At 41.9% G+C, this 16,911-nt stretch overlaps 2 protein-coding genes across 3 annotated transcripts in view; one reads left to right on the top strand and one right to left on the bottom strand.

Moving 5' to 3' along the window:
* LOC133521545 (microtubule-associated protein 1A-like) overlaps positions 1 to 16,911 on the bottom strand; it is a 132,180-nt gene that overhangs the window by 60,807 nt on the left and 54,462 nt on the right. The gene's annotated exons all lie outside the window — the stretch shown is intronic.
* LOC133521546 (uncharacterized) lies at positions 349 to 4,917 on the top strand. Its single transcript, XM_061856570.1, is given in 2 exon segments — positions 349 to 2,369; positions 2,371 to 4,917. Coding segments are annotated over 2 exon segments (4,140 nt in total). The 5' UTR covers positions 349 to 659; the 3' UTR covers positions 4,801 to 4,917.

The following is a 16,911-nucleotide window of genomic DNA, read 5'->3' as shown; positions in this document are numbered from 1 at the left end:
CAGTGAAGGTTCAAAATTTCGTGGAAGCTGTGCGAGCAGTAGGACGCGAGGAGTACCTACATGGCATGAATATCGTCTCCATCATCCTATCCAAGCTGCCCACTGTGCTTATCTCCAAATGGTCAGACTACAGTTTTAAACTTCTCCAAGATGCCCGGAAATCGAGGTTAGTTATTCTATCGGATTTTCTTAATGACGAAGCATTAAAGATTTCAACAACTGCAAGTTTTTTAACAACTACGCGCAGCGATATGTATAAAAACAAATCTAGCGAACATTCATCTTCCCGTACACAAACTGTTTTACTACAAACTGAAGAAGGCGATTTAAAATGTTTATTCTGCCGAACAGCTGTGCATAAGATAACGGAATGCAAACCATTTAAGAAGGCGTTGCGAAAAGTACGGTGGCAACATGTAAAAAAACATGGTTTATGCTACAAATGCATTATCTCCAAGCATGAACGCGATACTTGCAAGGCCCCTGCGTGCGACAAGGACGGCTGCGGAGCTCCACATCATCGCCTACTACATTATCCGGTAAACAACAGTGCGCGTGACGTCACGGCGGCGCCCGCACCGCTGCCGAGTGCAAGTGTACCGAATAATAGTACCGCGATAAAAGAAGCCGCGCCGCGCGAACCCGCGTTCAAGCCAGTGATGGAAACTTTAACTCATATAAAAGCGACCGACAGCAGAGTGTTGTTAAAAGTAGTACCAGTGCGTGTGCAGGGACCTAACGGTATGGTAAATAGCACCGCGCTATTGGACGATGGATCTTCCGTCTCGTTAATAAGTGCTAATCTCGCGCGACGCGTCGGTCTACGTGGTAATTCACAGACATTGCGAGTTCACGGTGCGTTTAAAGATAACGAACTTGAGTACAAATCGACAAAAGTGAATGTCGACCTTAAAGGTATGGACAATAAGGTTTATAATGTTAAATTGCGTTGTGTTGAAGAATTGAGTTTGCCAATACAAACATTGTCTGTTTTAAAATTAGTTAATTACTCTCACTTAGCTGATATAAAACATAAATTTTGCACCACTGATTCAGAACCTGAATTATTATTAGGTCAAGATAACTTACATGTTGTAATACCTATTCAAATACGGGAGGGCAAATATAATGAGCCATCAGCTACACTCACCCGCCTCGGCTGGAGTGTCCATGGGAAAGTGTGCGTGCCGCGGACTGTCCGTCCGTCCAGGGGCCCGCCATCTGTCGCTGTGCATACTAACCTTTTTATTGCAGATAGCGGAGCAGATCACGATACCACATCAGATGAGTGCCTCCTAAGGGAAATCCACGAAGATGTTAGGCGCTCATTTTTGCTAGATTCCATGGGCGTGACGACGCACGTGCGGCAAAAGGCCGACGACGCCCGCGCCGTCGCGCAGCTGGAGCGCTCCGCCGAGCTCATCGATGGGCGTTGGTACGTCGGCCTTCCGTGGAAGGACGAACACCGCCCCATGCCCGACTCCCGCCCAAACGCGCTTACCAGGATGAAGGGTATTGAGCGCAAAATGGGTAAGAATCCAGGTTTCGCCGAAAGGTACCGTGAAAGGGTCAATCATTTGTTAAAAAATGATTACGCTATGGCACTAATTAACACCGAGGTCACGCCGAAGACTTATTACTTACCTCATTTCGGCGTAGACAACCCCAATAAGCAAAAACTTCGTCTGGTCTTTGATGCTGCAAGTCAGGTAAGTGGTAGCTCCCTGAACGATTATTTGCTCACAGGACCTGACCTATTGTCATCACTTTTAGGTATAATGCTGCGCTTTCGGGAACATCCAATTGCAGTAACAGGTGACATTAGAGACATGTTCTTGAGAGTCAAGATCCATCAAGATGACCAGGACGCGCTGAGGTTTCTGTGGAGAAACAACCCCACAGAAAACATGAAGACGTACGCGATGACGTCACTTATTTTCGGCGCAAATTGTGCTCCATTTGTCGCGCAATTTGTAAAAAATAAAAACGCCCAGCGATTTGAATCGTCATTTCCCGCCGCCGTCGATGCCATCGTCAACTCGCACTACATGGACGACTACATCGACAGCCTGCCCGACGAGGCGACAGCGATCGAAATGGTAAAAAATGTCAGTTATATCCACAGGGCGGGCGGCTTTGAAATAAGAAATTGGACGAGCAACAGCGTCGCAGTTTTAAACAGCGTGCCAAAGGAGACCTTAGGCACTGCTGCTGTAAGGTTCAAAGTCGGCCAGCAACATGAGAGCGAGCGTACCTTAGGTCTCATTTGGTACCCTGCTGATGACATATTGGGCTTCGATCTGTCATTAAAACGTATACCGAGCGACGTACTTGAAGGTGAGAATAGGCCTACGAAACGTGTAATGTTAAAGAGTAATTATGTCAATATTTGATGTACTAGGTTTTTTAGCACCCTTCACGATTCAAGGCCGAATTATGCTTCAAGAGGCTTGGCGCTTACAGGTGGATTGGGAGGATTTCATTCCAGACCAAATTTATCACAAGTGGCGAAAATGGGTCGACCTTTTGAAGGTAATTAAAGATATCCGTATACCTAGGTGGTACTGCACAGCCGCGCGCAATGCGGTAAGGGACAGCCAATCGGCTACAGCGCGTGCGAGCGAAATGCAAGATTGTGTGGATATCGTCGCAACGGCACCTACCTCTCCCCCTGCGACCCACGCACCTACGCACAGTGCTACGAAATGCTACGAGGGCGTAGCGGCATCTACATCTGCTACGACCGCATCGAGTAGTAAGTACTCATATTATAATAATTTACAAATGCATTTTTTTAGCGATGCATCTTCTCAGGCGATGTCAGCTGTGGGCTATTGGCGCTGGGAGGATAACGGCACTATTTATGTTGCATTTATTGCCAGCAAAAGCAGAGTTATGCCGATAAAACAGCTGACTATACCGAAGGCTGAGCTGCAAGCTGCATTGTTGTCTGCAAGACTAGCCAATGCAATTGGAAGGGAGCACAAACTGACGTCAACGAGGCGTTACTTCTGGTGTGACTCCTCAACTGTATTACATTGGATTCTCAACAAAAATCGTACGTATAAGGCCTTTGAAGCAAATCGCTTGGGAGAGATTGACGACCTTACCCGCGTTGACGAGTGGCGGTACATTCCTACGAAACTAAATGTTGCCGATTTAGCGACGCGGGACTCGTTTGATCTAGCCCTACAGAGCGAGTGGTTTAAAGGTCCTTCTTTTTTATACGCTGACGAAAGTCTATGGCCAAAGGATATAATACCGACCTGTAACGAGAAGGAGACAGGGGAATGCGTAGCAGTCATCCAGGTGCGTGACGAACCTGCATGCATACCAGTGCCGGACCCACAGCGCTTCTCTTCGTGGCTTCGTCTCACCCGTGCCACGGCGGCAGTGCTAAAGTTCATCGCTAGGTGCAAAGGTCAGGCGGTCGAGATCGATTGCGCAATGATGGAGCGCGCTGAGATACTTTTACTAAAACACGCGCAAAACGAGTCTTTTGGGGAAGACTTAGCCAGAATTAAGGCGCACGGGGCTTTACATCGCGCAAGTAAGTTATTAAAATTATCACCCATTTTAGACGAACATGAACTACTTCGCGTGGGCGGGCGCATTGACGCCGCATCAGATGTGCCTCTGGACGTCAAGAGACCCGTGATCCTGGACGGCCGTCATCAGGTAGCACGCTTAATCGTCCGGCATTACCATGTGAAAGCGGCCCACGGAAGTCAGGAGATGGTGGTAAACGAAATAAAGCAAAGGTATTGGGTACTTAGACTTCGACCTACTGTAAAACTCGTGACGTCAAGGTGCATGCTGTGCAGGATAATGAAGAGCAAACCTCAGGTACCGCGCATGGGCGATTTACCACAGGCCAGAATAGAACACCATCAGCGACCCTTTTTTCACTGTGGGTTGGACCTTTTTGGGCCAATGGAGGTCGCGGTGGGTCGCCGCAGAGAGAAAAGATATGGTGTTCTATTCACATGCCTCACAGTGCGGGCGATTCATATCGAGCTGGTTGCCTCCCTTACAACCGACTCGCTTATCATGGCGTTGCGACGCATGGCGGCGCGGCGCGGCTGGCCGCGCCATCTGTACTCGGACAACGGTACTAATCTGAGGGGCGCCGACACAGAGTTGCGTCGGTCAATGGAGGCGCTAGATATGGACGTTCTAAAAGCTGAGGGGGTTAATAACAACATGGATTGGACTTTTATTCCCCCCGCCAGCCCCCATTGGGGTGGGGCGTGGGAACGTTTAATACGTTCAGTAAAGGCGGCTCTCAAAGTCGTTTTAAAAGAACGAGCACCAAGGGACGAAGTTTTGACCACATTAATGGCAGAAGTTGAGAACATGGTCAACGGTCGTCCATTGGTGCACGTGTCTGTCGATCCTGCTGACGGTGAGTCTCTTACTCCTAATCATTTCCTTTTAGGGTCATCATCGCGACTCCCTCTTGTAGGAGAGTTCGATGATTCTGATCTCTACTTGAGAAAACTATGGCGGAAGGCGCAGAGGCTCGCTGACATGTTCTGGCAGAGGTGGCTAAGAGAAATCTTACCCACCCTCGTGCCTAGGACAAAATGGCTAGAGGAGCGGAAGCCGCTAAAAGTAGGGGACCTCGTTCTGGTGGTAGATCCCAACTCTCCCCGCAATATGTGGCCGAAGGGATTGATCACGCAGGTAATTCCTGGCGCAGACGGACGGATCCGTTTAGTGGAGGTGAGGACGGCTACCGGGACTTACCGGAGGTCCGCGGCTCGCATCGCTCCTATTCCCGTAAGTTTAGAGTGCTGAGTCAGCACTGGGGTGGGGAGTGTTAGCGATGCGCTCACTATAGGTACATATGTAACTAGTTAAAGTTTATTTTTAAGGAAAAGTTGCCATGTTAAATACATACTTAGTTACTAATACTTAAGGCTCAAAATTGTATGACATGTTATGCAAGTAATGTGCACTACGTTGCTATGCGCCGGCGGCAGTCCGCTGCTAGACGCGATCGGTTTAACTCGACCCTGTATCCGAAAGTTAAAATAAAAGTTTCATTGTCAAGTTTACTCCTGCTTTTCATTCCTCGCGCCAGTGCCTACCATTAACAAGGGTCAATCAAGTATGAGTAGTATTTATAATTTAGCTAATATTAACTAATGAGCTGTAAGTTCTCTGCTTACTCTCACACGATTACTCATCACACGTGTTGAGTAAGATGACTTTTAAAACGATTTCTCAGTCTCTTAAAGTACGTTTTCGTCCATTTTTTATATCGGTTAAAGCGATTATTATTATGTATACGGAACCTGTCGTGTCCCACAGCTACTGGTGCTGGCTAATTTTTCTACTGGTGTCGGTCCTGTGCTATAATATCCTTCAAGTCCATAGAGTCCTTCCGCCAAATCAGTTAAAGCGATATCAAAGTGATTTTATAGTAAGTATGTATATTTTATGTTATTATTAATAAATAAATAAATATTTGGGGACAATATTACACAGATTGACCTAGCCCCACACTAAGCAAAGCTTGTACTATCGATGACGATATACATACGTATATTGATAAATAGAAAACACCCATATGCGACGGAGACTGCTTACCATCAGGCGGGCCGTATGCTTGTTTGCCACCGATGTAGTATTAAAAAAAACACCCATGACAGGAATACATGTATATTTCATCACACAAATAAATGCCCTTACCGGGATTCGAGCCCGGGACCATCGGCTTCATAGGCAGGGTCACTACCTCACTACCCACCCACTAGGCTAGACCAGTCTTCATTTTCTGCGTATCTCTATGAGAAATAGTTATTTTGATATAAGTGATAGGAATAAAGCTGTAACAGCATTAATCTAATTTATTGCCTGCTATCCTGTACTCACAGTACTCACGACTCCGTTCGTCCACAGCCTATTAGTCACACTCGCACTGGTGCAAACTTAAAACTATACACTGCGACTAATAATAGAAGAAAGCTATATAAGGACTTCAATAGCGACGTAGACACAAGCGCTATGTTTGCGCTATGACTTACTGCGAAATCTGAATAAGAATATGAATTCTGTAACGACACAAGTGTCACAACGTTACTAAGTCAACCCACCTTCTTATAATTTGTATGTTTTAGCTAATTCAGGAAATTACAGAAACTTGACTTGAACGTTTTTCATATCCAAAGTTGATGCAAGCTACGAAAATTAGAGGATGGGAGCCTTGTGTAACACAAGTTACATCAATATAATCATGTTTTTACTTGTATTAATTTATCATCCCGGACCCGGATACGTCCTTAACCTACGTCCAAAAGAGAGGTATGGGCATTGTGAATGTCATCTCGCTTTGTGTGGTAGGGCACTGCACAGCGGATGTCATTCTAGATCTAGGGCAGATCTCAACTGGGGAAGTACCTCTACCTTATAGAAAAGCGCAGCCAAATAACACTAGATCCTACTCATAGTATTGTGTTGCTGCCGGTTAGGTTGCCAAAGCTCAACGAGGGTGCGGATGCTTGTTTGCCACCGACGTAGTATAAAAAAATACCATCGTAAAATCCATAAATTTTCGGCTATTGAAATTATTTTTGTATGTTCCAAAATATTGATTACTTTTTAAGAATTAAATCAGTGGTGGGCAAAGTACGGCCAGCTCCGGTCCCCGAAAATTTTTATCCGGCCCACCGCCGGTCCTATGAGGTAATTAGTATATGCCATTGGCCCACGATAATCGCAAATCAAAATGTATTTTTGCTGCAATTCTGGCCCTCCCCTTAAATTTCTTAAGCTTTCTGGCCGCCCATGAAGAAAGTTTGCCCGCCACTGGATTAAAATGGCAACCCTTTATGTCTGAATGGTTACTTTTATCTGCTTTACAACAGCATCTAAAAGTTGAAAGCATTTTATAAATGGCAACAAGCACTGACAATTTGGAACGGACATCTGGAGCTGGCGCTAAAGTCACTAAACAATAGCAGTTAGGCACATGGCCAGTCCAATATAACAATTTAGACAATGAAGTCCCACTGGTTCAACATTTTCAATTAGCGACCGCCATTTTGAAGCAAGAAGGACGCGTGCACACGGTTGCAATTAAAATTTCTGTGGTCCTCTTGAGTACACTAATGAGTTCGGTTGGTCACTTGCCAACCAGATGGAGCATATGTAACATCTGGCGCTCGCACTAGGGCTCCCATACCTACTAATAAAATATGGAAGCGCGATCACTCTTTTCAGCTGAGTCCTCATGTAAAGAACCGTGTATCGACAGCAAAACCTAGTCGTACATTTCCCTTTCGTTATAATGCGGGGTCTATGCGAGTTAGTCTTTGGTTAAGCCCCTCGTGACTTCCGCGACCAACGATATAAACATAAACTTAATTAAAGTAAAACGCTACGTTAACAGCTTGCATATACTTCTACTTTCCACTTTATGTATTGGAAAGCACGTCACTGTTTATTGTTAATCAATTGTAGTTTTAATTCCGTTTAATGTGTTCGAAAGCAGTCCATATTTTTTATGACTAAGGGTCCCGGAAGTCTATTCAGAATATTCAGATTCAGACATTAATTTCTTTTTATAGTACCTAATGTGTAATTTTAAACTCTCGCGTTTCACGAACGCGATATAGTTTCATTATTATATTGCATTAGACCCGTTATCATCGCTAAATATAGAATAGAATAGATTTTTTTTTAATTATACGATGTCTCTGACTCTCGTATAACTTGAAAATTATCTATTTATCCTAATCCGAAATTTCAGTATTCGAAATTGTGTATGTTGTCGTATTTAAATTTTCAGCAGGTTTTAAATGTAGGGATGACCTCCATTTTCCACTAAAGTGACATAAATGGTCGCCACGTCTTTTGTCATTAGACCAAATCGAATGGCCCTGCAAGCGATTAACTGCTATTCACCGAACCGCCGGTCAATCTTCACAGAATAAGTCGACGGGAACATTTCGTCACGTACAATTCGATCGGCAGCCCCCGTTCAGGGAACGGGACGTGCACGCAATCCTAACCCGAGGGCGCTTGGACTCCGGTGGTACGACAAATCGATACGTGGCGAGGCGAAAAGGCATTGTGTTCTACGGGAATTGGATTGATGGATAAACATTCATATGTAAATGAGTTATGACCTTATGATTAAAATAAGCTACTAAGTGCATAGTTAATAGGAACAGAATAAATCGATGGTAAAATATCGTCACGTAGTCCCCGTTTATAGGGAACATGACTTGAAGACTATTTTCCGTACCCGTGCGCCTCCATTTCATTGTTACGATAAAATCGATAACAGTAAGTATAAGCTGTGTTTTATACAAGACAGAATCGGGTTGATTGATGAATGGAATGATTTTACAGAAAATGAACGCACAAGTGCATATGATAGGATTGCGATCTTATATATATAGGTATTTTAATATTCATAACAATGAGAGCAAAATCAATACGCCACGATTGTTCTGCAGTAGGTAGGTATGCAAAACAGCAGTCGAATTGAAGGATCAAAATCAAACGATGAATACTTACACTAATGCATAGTCTGCTATATTATTCCAAGCGTTTATCAGTTCCAAAAGAACCATTGATGTTTATGATGTTCAGAAAAAGGTTGCTATTTTGTTACCCATTACGTATTTTGCATAGATAATAATATATCCACGCCAGCATTACCACAACGTCGGTACGGCCCAATGAATTCTACAATATCCAAAGCCCATCTTATATCAATATCCAAGCCCATAATCCAAATCGGATTGAAGGATAATCCTCGTACGACGAATGAACAAATGTACCTATGCCAGACTCTCCAAATGTAGCTATTCCCAATTGCAACAATCAAGAGGATTGTTTACTGACGTAAGTACGTAGGTAGTTTGTATCAGTTAGTTTTATAATAGGAAATCAAACTAGCTAGTGAAATTAATTACTTTTTATTCGACAAGTCATAACGATCAGTTAGTATGATATATGACTTTAGTATGAATTATCAACGTATGACTTCATACTCGTATGTGCGCCATAATATAAAAATTATCATTAAGCAAAATATTCAGCCAGACAACTATAATATTAATCTACCTATATCTATCTATTTACAAGTATATCAATCAATGAAAAAAAAATATTTTACTGCTGAGTAAACCCTGATATCTGCTACTTTGTTGTGTTACCCGGGAAGCATTAAACATCAATGTAAGTAATGGAGCGAGTTAAACGTACGGAATTTAAGAAAGCACATTCTCGTGTGTTGTTACATGATGCTTATTATGAAATGTAAGAGACAATAGTTCGCTTTCGTCAGCACTTTACATACATTTATTGCAAAAGAAAGTGACTAAATGAGAGCATTTTGTGCACATACATAATTTAAAAACGAAAGTTGCTAATTGTCTAGGTAGTAGGTAATACTTTCTTCCGTGAATAGTAATAACTTAATAAGCAGTAGTTTTAGGCAAATAATGAAAGTACGGAAAGCAAATGATACACATTAAATATAACTACCAGACCTACTTGGTATCCTGAAGGATTAATCATTGAAAGATTTACGATATTTACTATGTATGTAAAACAGTAACGGTAGCTCATAACTGTACATAAACAATCAAAGATAGTGTTTGCGGAAAGCTAAATGCACCCATTAAATTTTACCGCACCACGCACTTAAACTTAATTCAAATTGTGCTTTGAAATACTGTGAAAGCAGTCGTATGCGTATGTACGTTCTACAGTCAGTAACATAAATAAGACATTTATTTTAGAATCTTATTGCCAAGGATTAAAGTACAAAAAATAATGTTGTTGACTGTACGTACGAGTGCAATAAAACCGCAAATGCGAGCGGATTTCTAAAGCTGTTATGATATGTCTGCAAGTGAGGCAAAAAGCGCATTTCCTGCACAAGCGTAGGTACATAGTACGGGCTCGTGCGGACGGAAGGGATTCCATTTCGCACTTATTAACGGTGCTACAACTCCCACGAGAAATGCTCGCTTCAGGTGGGGTGGCAGGGGTCGGGATATTACAGGCAGAAACCGACTGCGTAAACTTACAATCCACGTAATTCCATAAACTACAAATAAACAGAGGGAAAGGGGCGAGAAACCGTAACATAAATAAGCATCAACGCACTAGCAATAGACCTGATACAAAAAAAGATTCTTATTTCGATGGAGAATATAAAGAGAATGCACTATGAAAATTACATGAAGCCACGAACTCGACGTGTATATTGCGACAACAAAAACGTTACCTAGGCAAGCCGGTAGGTGAAAAAACTTTTCTCATTCAGCGGCCGGCAAGAGCGGATGTAAATTTATTTCAATGTAATTCGAGTGCAGGTTGCCCCAGGTCGCTGCTGTAGTGCATACGTACAGCATAAAGGTATTCATTATGTATGACAGGCAGGTAGATGCAATAGACAGTGCGCGGCGAGGGCGGGCGCATGCCTTGTATTCCCAATAGCTTAACAAGTGGACGCGATCAGCGAGCCAGTATAACTGTAACCTCGACAGCCGAAGCCATTAAGCGTAAATGCGACGATACTTATACTGGCTGGTCTGGAAGGCTCACCTGATGGCAGTGTTGATAATAACAACTCAGGGGTAGCAGCGGGTCGTCGACCGCGGCTCGTGACGTCACCCGCCCCACAGCTGGCCGCCGCTGACGTCACGCAACCGCCCTCCGCGACTCACAACAAACCATTACCCACCCTACTGACTATACTTTAAGATTCAACTTCAAAACAATCACAACGCGATGTGGCTACCACATGTTATCGTTGATATTAACATTTGATATTGTGTGGTTAATTCGTTGTCTGACGTAAAAGGGATACGAATATGGGAACTTAAACAATCTACAGCAGCTGTTACAACACACTTGACCTTAGCTTAGTTCTTGTCGTCTCAAAACGAGACTGGACTAACAAAGCCAAAGCATTGCCAAAAACGCAACTATTCGTATGTATTAAGCTTAAAGTACAGAAAATTTCTCTACAGTATGTTTGGATTTATTGTAAATTTATAAATCCTTTTTAAATACCTTTTTTGACAAGATTATAAATTTGATTATACAATTGAATTCCTACTCGGTGGAGTCAAATTCATCACCGAAACTTAAATTGAAAGCCACAACCGCCTCCAACACAACGTTATGAACAATACCAAGAATACACTTAGAAAATGATTAATTGGCCAGTTGAGTAAAACGAAGCAAATTAAGACTCGCAGAGCAATAGCGAGCCAAAGTACCGTAGCGGTGACTAGCGGGATCGTCATGATTTCTCATCGCCGCAGACGGACCCATCAACTGCCGTCACACTCCAAATTATACTCTCAAATATCGCAGTTGCTTGTTGCTTGCAACTGTATTATAATGACGATATACTGTGATAGTCTGGGAACAGCAAACGACGTATTTAACATGCCGGCGCCTGGAGATCGGAAAGATATCTAGAACAATGACTGTTACTCCTAGGTGATACGCAAATAGAACACCGAACAATACACCTCTTTTGCAATAACTTTAGGATGGTAAAAGCGGTTCTCACGAGCGGTGTTTTTATTTCTCAGTAGCCCTCTCAAATAAATTACGCTCGGAAAACAGATCAGTTTGACTCATGCCTGACTAAGCGGACGTTTTTGCGCTCCCATACATCAAGCTACTTGTGACCTATCTCAGGAATTTGAGCATGAGTATTTATGAACGCGTTTTAAATTAACGTTGGGATATTATTAAGCTGGTTAGTCATGTTTGCAAGATACAAAGTTTTTTCAATTGAAGACAAATGTGTTATCTGGGATTCCTTCTTGGGATTCCCATTCAAGTTTATGAAAATTCAACTTTCTGTTCATAAAGGATTTTTTTTTCTATCTTAATTTCATTGTTTTACTTACTTACTTTTGTAAATTTTTAATATCATGTTTTAAAACTCCTCATGTTGAGCGATATATTGCTGATTAAACGTACCTGCTTTATCATCAACAAGCGTCATAATTATGGCACGTAGTGTGCAGGTAGGCTATTAAAACCATGGTCTTAGACATTAAAACTCCATATATTACGGGAAAGCGGCGGGCTGCAAAACAAAAGGCAGTAAACACGACGAGTGATTGGTAACAGTCAGATGTGTCGGTCAACAGCATCCCGTTGAGTAAGGCACTAAAGCCCGGTATTCACTACATTTTTTATATTTATTTATAAGGTTTTCAAGTTTTTGTCATGTCATTGTATTGTCATGTCACCGCAAAAGTATATACATGTAGGTAAGACATGCTAAATATCCGCTTTATAGAAAACTGGGAAATGGGTCGAATTTCACTTGCAAGACTTGCATTTGACACCGAGACAGTAAGAAGACTAATAAAAGCTCGTAAAAAGGTTTGTCGAAGAGATGAAATATTGGCATTCCTAATAACGTATGCGGAAGGGCCAAGAACAAACCTAGGCAACGTACGAGACAAGCTATCAAGACTCCAAAGGCTCGCATGTGCGGCCACCACTGGCTGCACGAGGTTCACTTAGACTGCAGCCATGGAGGTCATGTTAAAGCTTCCACCGCTGCACCGACACATGCAGCAAGAGGCCAGTCTCTCAGCGGTAAGGTTGAGAGCCCCTAATATATGATCTAACATCATAGCAGCTCTTCACGCAACATGCTTGGAAAAGGTGTATGACGAATTTCCAGTGTTTAGGTCGGGCGCGGATCAGATTCACATACAAGCTATCTTCGACAAAAGGTACAAAGTACAGTTATATGAGGACGATAATGACGAAGGACTTCATTCCCGGGATCTGAGAATCTTTACTGATGGGTTCAAAACAGACAGCGGGCCGGGCTCTGGAATCTTCTCAGAAGACCTGAACATGTCAATCACCACTCCGCTAGGAGCCCATAACTCGGTATTCCAAGCTGAGTGCATGGGCATCATAAGCGCGGCCGCTGCCATCACTGCAAGGAATGTAGTAAGATCCGCATACTCTCCGACAGTCGAGCAGTCTTAACGGCTCTAAATACCTATATATGTAGTTACATCCAAACTTATACACGAATGCCACGAACGACTAACGGAGGTATGTCATAATAACCAGATCACCCTACAATGGATCAAGGGACACAGTGGATCCCGGGGTAACGATGCTGCGGACGAGCTTGCCAGGCAAGTGCGGGGGCAATAGGACCCGGGCCCGGAACCGATTCTCCTGATACCGTTGGGCAAGGTACGCTCAATGCTGCTGGCACGTACAGGGAAACTGCACATAGAACACTGGCTAAACCAGACTAGACGCAGAACAACCAAGCCATGCCTGGCATCAAAGGAAAGCTCACAAAAGCGCTTCTTCAACTAGGGAAGGTCCGACTGAGTATGGTAACCAGTGTCATAACAGGTCATGGACTATTTAACAAACATCTTTTTAAAGACAGTCCCCTATGCCGAGGATGCATGGAGACAGAAGAAACAGCCTCTCACGTGGTGCTGGAATGCAGCGGAGTGTCTCCATACAAAACATCTCGAATCCCCGAGAGACCTCCCTGAGGTCTCATTCAACACCAAAGGTTTGATAGGATTCCTCGAGGAGCTGTACTAGCCCACCCCCCATTTCACGCAAGACAAAGTTTACTCCAATACGAGCGTTATTATAACTTGAATAATATAGCAGATATAATTTAGCAGTTAAATATAATTTCAATTATTTTTTGCGACTTATCCGTGAGCGACAAATCTTCGAGCTTCAAAGCAAGAAAAATTCCACGCCATTAACCGATCTGACCTACATGTTCGCAAGTGAATGCTGGGCTTTAAGCACTAACGACACCATCAGCACGACCGCTCAGGTGCTCGCTTTAAGTTTCGACAGCTCAATGGAACAGACATCTGTCTTGTCTAGCCGCCAGATCTGCCACAATGGGGGCATTGCATCAACTCAACCTGTACCACAGCACGGAGCATTGTTGCAGATAGAAAACGTGCTCGATTAATGAGCCAAATAAACAGAGCAATGTTATGATAGAAGAGAAAGGCCCAATCAAGACAACAATCAAACTGTTTGCTTTGGCGTAAAATACAAACAACAACAGACCCATCCATCGATATCCAACCAATTTAAACAAGTCTTATATACTAGTAATAAAAGATAATCAAGCTCATTCAAATTACGTTCCTCAAAATTGGACTAGCGATTTTCGCAACAAGTCAATCCCTTCCGGTAGAACGGCACGGCACGCTTGCATTAATGCACGAATTTATAATATTGGTATCTATGCAAGAATCTCTCACGCGATTATGTTCTGCAAGAGAAATGCCTTTCATATTCTTACCTACTTCAAAGTAATAATTACCAACGAACATTATATTTTAATAGAATAGATTAAAGCTAAACGTATAAGATAAACTGGAGTGAATACCTAGCTGTGTTCCCGGTGAATGAAAAAGTATTAATGATGTGTAAAATGATCTCAAAGGAATCCGTAAAAGAAATGCTCCGTCTCATCCAGTGTGCCGGTATACGCGGTACCTATCCAAAGCGAATTATTTACCGAGCCGGACGAGTGCAAAATAGCGTCTAAGGCCATCGTGTAATAATCCCATTTCCACGGTAGAGGTTCGTAGACCCCACTCGGATCTAGGGTTACCAGATGCTCCAACTGGTCCGATCTTGATCTTTTTTATTTTGGTTTAATTAAGAATAACAGGACTTTTTGCCATTATCAGAGGCAATTAGGCGATATAAACGAGAAAAGTTGCTTTGTTTTCGTTGAACGGTAAAAAACGAGAAACAGTGCGCAGTCTCAAAATGATTTTTCTTAAGCGTGCATAAGATTAACAAGGTGCAATCAAAATGCCAGAATTGACGCCGCAAGATACGCCAATAAATAGATACCCATTTATTTCATAATGACGTTACGGTCATTCTACACTTACACAATTATCTTGAAAAGGATTTATACAAACGATGAAAACATTGAGGAAATCTTAGTGTTTGGGCACATGCGAGCTGTACAGTTTGGTTGATAGACAATTAATTTTGCTAAATCCGCTATTTTTACGTCTTTTCACACAACAGTTTGTTCGAAAACGCAGCTAGCATGTGTTTCGAGTTTTATTGAACATTGATTTGGATATATCAGCCACTTTAGTAGAGCAGTCTTAAAATGTTAGTTATATGCTGATAACCCTATCAGTCAGTCATGTACCTACAAGTTCAAAGCAATATTAACGGAGAGGAGAATAGCTTAATCGATTATTTTCCCATGAAGCTCAAAGTATGATTTAGGGCTAGTTGGGTTTTATTTTCAGATCATTTTGAACCCCATTTTTATGCCGCCACATTTATTTTTATTTTATTTTAGTCTCTGGAAAACCAACAGCGCGAGAAAACAGCTATATCTAGAACTTACAATAGAATTACAGAGCCAATTACAGGTTCTCACTTATAGAAATATAATAAATTATAAAAAGTTTTTGCCCAACTTAATTTACACATACAAGTTCCTACAGCATAAGAACAGATCTATATATATGATCCATTTTTACAAAAATAAATTAATAAGAAAAAAGTAGTTGAATCCTGTAAGTACATATTCAATAATGCACCGAGCCCTGTCCTGCGCTAGAATTATTGTCACCCATGAAGTGTCTAATTAATTATTTTTTTAATTTATTATTTAATTTGAATCTACTCGTACTATGACTGACTTATGATGATATTTCTTTGCATTTGCTATCTCTAGTTCTCTTCTCATGAGTTATGTTATGTGACAATAAGGTATAGATTTAGATTTAGTATAAAATACCTAATTCGAAAATGAATAAAAATGTATCGCAATTTAGGTTTACGACAGAAAGATTTTCTAGCAAAAAGCATATTTATAGTTTATACGGCAGCCTCCTGCCGTGTAAATTTAGATAATAATCCTGATGTAGTTTCGAATGGATTTTATTGTGGAATACCCTTAATAATATACTACTGCAGATTACAAGTTGTTATAAATACCAACTTTTAAATGGTATGCTGTACGGATTTATATGACGTTTATTTGGAAATAGTGCCAGTTTGCGTGCGGTTATCCTATGAGGTTAGCTACGCCATAAATATTAGCCAGTGATCTCAGTTGGTTAAAATGAAAATTGCAAACTTATTGCTTCGTTTAGTTATAATACTTGCTCAACAGATGTACATAAGTACTTAGAACTCAATTGCAAATATATGTGTTTTGACTGTGGCGCTTTTATGGTTGTAGCAATTCGATGAAGATTTCGAAATACCGTTGGCTTCACACCAGTTAAATGAGATTAATAGAGTTGTGGTATCACAATATGAATCATATCGCGTGATCAGCATGTAACGTATTCTAGCTAGCCGTTGTAGGGTCACAATAGTTAGTACTTATGAAGTTATTGAACAAACATTTCATCATTATGTTTGTTACTCACAAAATGTAAATCTAGACTAGACTGACTGCCTCTTCGAGCAGTAGATCTTTAAGAGCTCTAAAGTGGTAAATTGTAATAATTAGCTGCTAAGTGTCTAGCCCACAGGGGATTTGGAATTTATCCGTATAGATTTTAGAAGTCTGCTCGCTAATGCTGGTCTGGTATAAAGTTAACCAAGTGCTAGCCCTAGGTGTAGTAGGATTTAGTTGAGGTGGCTAGGGTGGATACCGTTGCGTGATCGCGGCGCAAAGCACCGGGGATCGTGTTAACTAATCAACTAATTGAATCACCTTCGTATTGTTACTTATTTGTGAAAAATGCACAGGCGTCGCGAGACTCGGGCCATTAACTTAAACTTACTTGTTAATTTGTTAGTTTAAAGAGGTAGAAACATGAAGGGTATGGACTGAATGTGTGAGTGAGTCATAGGCGTTAAGCCACTCGTACCTACTCATTTCATTGAGTAGATAGATAA

The sequence above is a fragment of the Cydia pomonella genome, chromosome 9 (assembly GCF_033807575.1).
Source record: "Cydia pomonella isolate Wapato2018A chromosome 9, ilCydPomo1, whole genome shotgun sequence".
Taxonomy (NCBI): Eukaryota; Metazoa; Arthropoda; class Insecta; order Lepidoptera; family Tortricidae; genus Cydia; species Cydia pomonella.
The sequence above is the reverse complement of the archived record's forward strand: the minus strand, read 5'-3'. Positions and strand labels throughout refer to the sequence as shown.